The sequence below is a fragment of the Etheostoma spectabile genome, chromosome 21 (genome assembly GCF_008692095.1).
Source record: "Etheostoma spectabile isolate EspeVRDwgs_2016 chromosome 21, UIUC_Espe_1.0, whole genome shotgun sequence".
Classification (NCBI taxonomy): Eukaryota; Metazoa; Chordata; class Actinopteri; order Perciformes; family Percidae; genus Etheostoma; species Etheostoma spectabile.
In genome coordinates this window covers 5,351,491-5,359,356 of record NC_045753.1, presented here as the reverse complement: position 1 = coordinate 5,359,356, position 7,866 = coordinate 5,351,491, and the positions used below count along the sequence as shown (strand labels likewise).

At 40.3% G+C, this 7,866-nt stretch overlaps 1 protein-coding gene across 1 annotated transcript; it reads left to right on the top strand.

The window, feature by feature from the left end:
* The first annotated feature begins 884 nt into the window (after positions 1–884).
* On the top strand, positions 885–7,002 carry cyp26a1 (cytochrome P450, family 26, subfamily A, polypeptide 1). The gene is made up of 7 exons (XM_032502880.1): positions 885–1,529; positions 2,040–2,264; positions 2,983–3,264; positions 3,771–3,920; positions 4,368–4,502; positions 5,913–6,059; positions 6,176–7,002. The coding sequence occupies exons 1-7, from the start codon at positions 1,341–1,343 to the stop codon at positions 6,512–6,514; spliced, it is 1,467 nt and encodes a 488-aa protein (XP_032358771.1). The 5' UTR covers positions 885–1,340; the 3' UTR covers positions 6,515–7,002.
* The last annotated feature ends 864 nt before the right edge of the window (positions 7,003–7,866 follow it).

Sequence of the window (7,866 nt, the reverse complement as noted above, 5' to 3'; positions counted from 1 at the left end):
CACACACTAATAAATACACACTAATTTGCACACTAAAATATACACACTAATATATACACACTATATACACACACTAATAATAAACACTAATATACTCACTATTAAACACACACAAATAATACACCCTAACATACACACACATAATAATACACCTAATTTGCACACTAAAATACACACACAAATATATACACTTATATATACAACACTAATATACACACTTATAAATACACACTAATATATACTCACTAATATACACACACTAATATTTACTCACTAATATATACACACAAATATACACACTAATATATACATACACATTAATATAGACACAAATATACACACACTAATATATACATACTAATATGTTTACACTAATATATACACACTAATATACACACTAATATATACACGCTATAAACAGAAAAATATGATGATGATATGATGGTCGAGGCAATAGTGCAATGAAGAGTGCAAAGTATGCAGGAGTAAATCCTAATTATGATAGTTATTATTTTAATTATGGAGCATATTACCAAGGGTGCTGAAATATTAAATTAAATGAAATGATTAAAAGTGAAAGGCACTGTCGCTTGCTCTGGAGGGAACTACTAGAACGGTTGTAAATTATAGAGTGGGGTCTAGACCTATTCTATCTGTAAAGTGTCTGGAGATAACTCTTGTTATGACTTGACACTATAAATAAAACTGAACTGAAACTAAACTAGGATTCAATTACAAAAACCAAAAGAAGGTGAATGGCACCAGTAAGTGAGACCCGCAGGGAGAAGGATTAAGACCCAATCCGCCTCTTTTTTTCATTTTTTGTCATTTGCTGAAGCAGCTCAAAATGTGCTGCTTAAAAGCTTTTTGCTCTTGAATGCAGGCCGCCCTGCAGGCATCATTACTAATCCCACAAACGGGGCTTAAGCCGAGGTAATGAGTGTGTAAACTAGCTGCCTTATTGCCAACAAAGGCGTCTTGGGACGCGCTGCCATTGTCTCGGAGGGAATCATCACCTTTTCTCAGTGAAATCCGCCGCGGATTGTCTGCGTGCAACAGGAGGTAGGGATTAAGGATGCGGGCCCTGGAACAAATGGCGAGGCCAAGTCAGCCCAGTACAGGCCGGAGGCGGGGCCGAACGACACCCACAATTAAAGATGAACTTTGAGTGAACTAATTTATCTGTGGGAGGAGAAGGTAGCAGGCTGCCCGCAGTCCTGGCAGCCTATAAAAGCGCGCAATGCGCAGCCCTGGAGTCTCATAGCTGACGGAGTTCCACCTGAACTCGCCTTTACGCATCTCTCCAGCAAGACGCCGCCTGGCACTGACTCCGCTGCAACATGGCTCTGAACACCCTCCTGGCCACTTTCCTGTGCACCATCGTGCTTCCCATCCTGCTGTTCCTGGTGGCGCTGAAGCTGTGGGAGGTTTACATGATCCGAGGCAGAGACCCGGGCTGCACGAGCCCGCTGCCCCCGGGATCCATGGGCTTACCTTTCATTGGAGAGACGCTGCAGCTCATCCTGCAGGTAAGACGCGTGACACAGTCGCTGACGCCTACTTTCACACATCCACGTGGAGGCTCCAGACACTCGTGAGAAAATGTGATACGCTGGTGTTCAACTTTTATTTTCTTCTGAAATGTGTTTTCATAAAACAACGCGAGCACTGTTTTCAACTCCATGAGACGCTTATGGCACCTACAAGGTTAATAGACTAATTGGAGTAAATAGGCCATTTTAATTTAAGACTAGTATTGGCTTACAAAACGGCTTAATTCAGTTTTTAAGATTGAAACATATTTGTAAAGTTATCATCGTAATATTAATTCATTTTAACATTTCTTTAATAACAAGTAGCCTACATATGTGTTTCTTTCCTGTTGATATCTAATTGTATATGCCTAGCAAATGCTGCAATTTCCTTGTTATTCTGTGTAAGTTTTCTGATTCTGATTTTTAAATTGTATTTATTCTCAGTTGTTGCTTTGTGAATTTTGTATCTTAATTCATCTTTTTTGTTTTGGTTTACGTTTGCAGAGGAGAAAGTTTTTGCGGATGAAGCGCCAGAAGTACGGTTACATCTACCGCACACACCTCTTCGGGAACCCCACGGTGCGCGTGACCGGAGCGGATAACGTCAGGCAGATTCTGCTGGGGGAGAACAGGCTCGTGTCCGTGCAGTGGCCCGCTTCTGTACGCACCATCCTGGGCTCGGATACGCTGTCTAACATGCACGGAGCCCAGCACAAAACCAAGAAAAAGGCAAGTTAGGATTTAATTTCAATTCTTTACTTTATTTTGACTTTCAGCATCATAGTGAATATATAACTTTGCTTTGTCATTTATTATTATTATTATTGGTTGGTACACACGGTCCTTTCTAAGCAGATGCCCCAGCCTATGGCACTGTTGTCCACTTCAAGTTGGATTTGATAGCACATTTATTAGTACAATTAGGAGCACATATCTTGAATTATTTTCTTCCTATAGCTTAATTTATATAAATAGGGAGCACAGAAAACTAACAAAATTGTTTTTAAGTAATTCATATTTAATCATATTTATTTTATCAATGGATCCTAAAAACGTATACTCTTTTAAAGAAGATTATATAAACTTTATTTCAGACCTAGGGGGATCCATATCACTATAAAAAACATACACAAACAAAAAAATACAGAATACAGAGCCTTGCACAATGTTCAGTGACAAAACAATCAGTGATTATGTCATTTTCTGACTCAGATACCCAACACATAAATCTATATTGTTATTGCTTGTCCAGTTAGAACATATTCACCCAATAGAAATCAACTTTTACTTTTGCAGTGCACTGAGACATCATAAGATCTACTTGGTCCTCATATGAAATTGAGCACATTGGCGAAAATATTCATCACTCAGAAATGCGTTTCTAGCATATGCATGGACGTTTGCATGCATAAATCTAACGCATCTTCCCCTCCCCGCCCTTCTCCAGGCCATCATGCAAGCTTTCTCCAGCGAGGCTCTGGAGCTCTACATCCCCGTCATTCAGGAGGAGGTGCGGGCTGCAGTGGAGCAGTGGGTGGCCAAGGACTCGTGCGTGCTGGTCTACCCAGAGATGAAGCGGCTGATGTTCCGCATCGCCATGAGGATCCTGCTGGGCTTCGAGCCGGAGCAGATTAAGACAGACGAGCAGCATCTGGTGGAAGCTTTCGAGGAAATGATCAAGAATTTGTTCTCGCTGCCCATCGACGTGCCTTTCAGCGGACTGTACAGGGTGAGAGACGAGCACATGATCCTAACTACCCATAGGGTCGTTTTTTTCAAGAGTCTATAAAGATGTGGATCAACTGTCAACATGAACCATGAAAGGACATGCATAGATGCATGACTAGGTGTAGTTATGGTTAGTTTGATGATGTAATTAATGGCATTTAAAAAATATTTTTGATTTGTACGTCTACGTTTGTGTATGTCTTTTTGTTGTGGTTTTTATATAAGCCGTTACAGGTTGCTACCACACCCCCACATGTTTTTTTGTTTTTTCTTCAATGTGATTTTTTTAAGTTCTTTGAAACAAATACACTTAACTTAACAAAGTTGAATGACCATACCAAGGATTTTGCAAATTACATCATAGCCAATGTTTAAAAGTATGCTGATAAACTGAAGAATTACCTAAGGTCTAGATTTACCTTCTTACAATATGTTTCTCATCTGCCCTCCATTCATTCTTCCCTCCCTTATTTCCACCTCTCCTCTGTCCATCTTCCTGTCCTCCAGGGTCTGAAGGCGAGGAACTTCATCCACTCCAAGATAGAAGAGAACATCAAGAAGAAGGTGCAGGAGTCAGACAAGGAGCCCAAACACAGAGACGCTCTGCAGCAGCTGATCGACAGCAGCAAGAACAATGGGGAACCGTTCAGCATGCAGGTAGAGGCATAATCAACTTTTCATTTTATTTCATGCCTATTATGTTTAGGTAAAGATGCTTAGACATAAACATGTGTGCGATAGATAGATAGATAGATAGATAGATAGATCTAAAAACTCTACAGCATCACAGCATTTATAAATATTGCTAATTTCCAATGCCATAAAACAAAACAAAAAAACATTGTCACATTAACATACTCCCCCCCCCCCCCCCCCCCCCACACACACACACACACACACACATGCACACAAACATACACACATACATTCCCAAGCCACCCCACCCTTATAGGTGACTACAGGCCTGATCATCAATTAAAAACTACTTCAGTTTAATTTTAAAAAGCATCACATCTACAGTGTTGCACCACACTAAAAAACTAATAAAAGTGTTTTATGTCATTGGCATGAACTAATTTTATGTGTCAACATTTCTGTTTCCAGGCCATTAAGGAGTCTGCTACAGAGCTGTTGTTCGGGGGCCATGAAACCACAGCGAGTACAGCCACCTCTCTGGTCATGTTCCTGGGCCTGAACCCTGAAGTTGTGGATAGACTGAGGCAGGAACTAATGGAAAAGGTAATTTCACTGTACAAGTCCACTGTAGGCTTAAATTCAATCCGTTGTAACTTTGAATTAATCTCATTCAAAATCATATGCAAAATGAGCAGGAAAACATCATTCTTGAATTTACAAACAGTAATTGGCCAAAAACTACCTTTTCTGTGAGCTTTTATCCCCATCTCATGGTCTGTCATCAGCAAATTGAGCTTGCTTGGTTGTCATACTAATTCACGTGATCACATAATTCACGTGATGACATCTGAGCTAGACATCATGACAACTAGGCAAACTCTAGCTGCTGGGGAAGACCATGAGGTATAGTGTAAAACCCTGGAGGCAAAATTAGTCAGAGAATTATGAGTAATCTGAAGCAATTTATTGATTTGGGGGGAAAGTGCCTGCCGATATCTACATTAATAAAGTATATAAAATGACACAGTTGGGTTAGTATACCCTATGCTTTCCATAGAGATAATAATCCACATTAAAGTCTTCCCAGTAAAGCTAATTAGTGGAAGATGTGTTGGATTAAAGGTCCCATGACATGGTGCTCTTTGGATGCTTTTATATAGGCATTAGTGGTCCCCTAATACTGTATCTGAAGTCTCTTTTATATAGACCTTAGTGGTCCCCTAATACTGTATCTGAAGTCTCTTTTATATAGACCTTAGTGGTCCCCTAATACTGTATCTGAAGTCTCTTTTATATAGACCTTAGTTGTCCCCTAATACTGTATATGAAGTCTCTTTTTATATAGACCTTAGTGGTCCCTTAATACTGTATCTGAAGTCTTTTATGTAGACCTTAGTGGTCCCCTAATACTGTATCTGAAGTCTCTTTTATATAGACCTTAGTGGTCCCCTAATACTGCATCTGAAGTCTCTTTGCCAAAACTCAGCCTTGGTGCAGAACTACAGCCACTCGAGCCAGTCCCACAATGAGCTTGCCTTAGTATGTGCCATTTCTGAGTCTGTAACTTTTGAGGTGGGGGACCGCATGTGGGGCAAGATTCCAGATCGGCCCATCCAAGCTTTCTCTTTTTTTTTAAAGCCGAGCAGGATATCAAGGCTCGGTTTACACCTATCACCATTTCTGGCCACTAGGGGACTAGGCTAGTTAAAAATCCTCATAAAGTGACATTTTCATGCCATGGGACCTTTAAACCCCGATCAGAAGCCAGATCAGGTCACAGTGCTGAGTGTGCTTCTATATAACTGGGCTTGTCTGTACTTGGAAGGCCGGCAGGACTAATGAGTAAACAAGCAAAGTATGGATAGATTGTTTTCACCCATTGTGGTCTGGGTCTGTCTGGGTGAAATGGACAACCAGCACAATTCCATTCCTCACCAACAATCATTATACTTGGTTACACCGGTTATACCGTCCTTCACTTCTCCTCACATGCCAATTTGTCTCTGTCTTCAGGAGGAGCAGGGGATGGACCTCCATAGTCTGAACATTGAGTCCTTGGAGCAGTTGAAGTACACCGGCTGTGTAATTAAAGAGACTCTAAGAATCAACCCTCCGGTTCCTGGAGGCTTCAGAGTGGCCCTCAAGACCTTTGAACTCAATGTAAGTTGACAAAGATCTCTAAATCTGTAAATTGCAGATTGAGACGAGAGATGAGACACAACTGAAAACCTGTATCAAACTGTGTGCTTACTGATCATTTCCCCTCACCAATTTAGGGTTACCAAATTCCCAAAGGCTGGAACGTCATCTACAGCATTTGTGACACCCATGATGTGGCAGAGATGTTTCCCAACAAGGAAGACTTCCAGCCGGAGCGCTTTATGACCAAACCCTTGGGCGACTCCTCCAGGTTCCAGTACATTCCGTTTGGAGGGGGCTCCAGGATGTGTGTGGGGAAAGAGTTTGCTAAGATCCTGCTTAAGATCTTCCTGGTGGAAGTGGTCACAAAGTGTCACTGGACTCTTTTAAATGGGCCTCCGACCATGAAAACAGGACCTACTGTCTATCCTGTGGACAATCTGCCTACAAAGTTTACCAGCTATGTACAAAATTAAACTGAGATGACAAGAGATTATGTTTCCTAAAAGCAGTGTAGAGTGATTTATGAGGTTTCCCAAAAGTCTCAAATCATGTGTTTTACCTTCAATTCCACAGGGGGAACTACTACTTGGGGAGTTTTTTGGAATTCCTCTGTGCACTAAAGAATCAAAGGCCGCATTTACACATTGATCTTCAATTTTTATGACGCGACATCAACTGTACATATTGTAGATGACTTAAGAACGTATTTTACATTTTATATTATGATGTTAATACATTGAATGTGTACAAATATAAATATATATGTTTTGTTTGAACAAACTAAACGCAAGGCACTATACATAGACATGGAACACTTTAATCAGCTCAGAGGTGTATCTATAGAATTATGTACATATGTAATGTAGAGTCTGTTTATATAACTTTTGTATCTTACTCCAACTTATTTAAGTGACTTATGTTATATTGTTTGGGCTTTTTATTTAATAAACTGTTATGCAAAGAATTTTGTTTTTTGTTGTTTTATTCAAATGAAAGGTTTGAACTATAACGTATTAAAAGAATTTGTCAACATTTTAGAGATTTTTTTGTGTACATATCGTCTAGAGTAAAGTTAGCCTAGCTTAGCATGATTGGACGCATGGGGAGAGAGCTAGCCTGACAGTTTAAAGTTCAAAAATACAGCTCTAAAACTCACTGATTAACACGTGTGGGGTGGCGTTGGAAAGAGCTTACACACCTTTGTTGGTTGGATGTTTTTTTTTTTAAATTTTTTAAAGTGTTTCTGTTGTCACTGTGGTCAGAGTGAGCCAAAAACTCCTGCTCCCAGTCCTTGGGCCAAGCTAGGCTCTGACTCCAGCTTCATACTTCACACACCAACATGAGAAAACATGTCTGTCACGTCATGTATATTTGTCAGATAAAGTTACCTGACAAAGCTGAGCTTAAGGAAGAAACGTTTTTTCAAATTGATAAATGGGTTTACTGCAGTACTCATGGTCAGCCCTCATTAGAATATAATACAAAACAAAAGTCGTTAGTGATCTGTGTGAGTGAAAATGACGAGATTAAGAGCATCTCTGCTTTATTGAAAAAAGGTAAAGTTTGCTGATAACAGTTGATGTAGGCCTATTTACTCTGTAGACACAAAGGGTGGGTGGTCCACACACTCACATTCAATTATCCTTACATAATCAATAAGTAAGGGGAAAAGGAAAACAGGAGAGAAATCTGGAATCCATAGAAGGAGGGAAAGCAAAGCAGAGGGTTGATGACCCTGGCAGATGAGCGGACAGAGGGTGAAACAGAGTTCATACCGATCAGTTGAGTTTCAGGGGTCTGAACCAGTATAGACCTTCAGTTGATG

Excerpts from the sequence above, each read along its gene's own strand:
- cyp26a1 (XM_032502880.1), top strand. The coding sequence starts at position 1,341 with ATGGCTCTGAACACCCTCCTGGCCACTTTCCTGTGCACCATCGTGCTT. Across the intron at positions 3,265-3,770 it reads CTTTCAGCGGACTGTACAGG|GGTCTGAAGGCGAGGAACTT; the intron begins GTGAGAGACGAG and ends CCTGTCCTCCAG. Across the intron at positions 6,060-6,175 it reads TCAAGACCTTTGAACTCAAT|GGTTACCAAATTCCCAAAGG; the intron begins GTAAGTTGACAA and ends TCACCAATTTAG.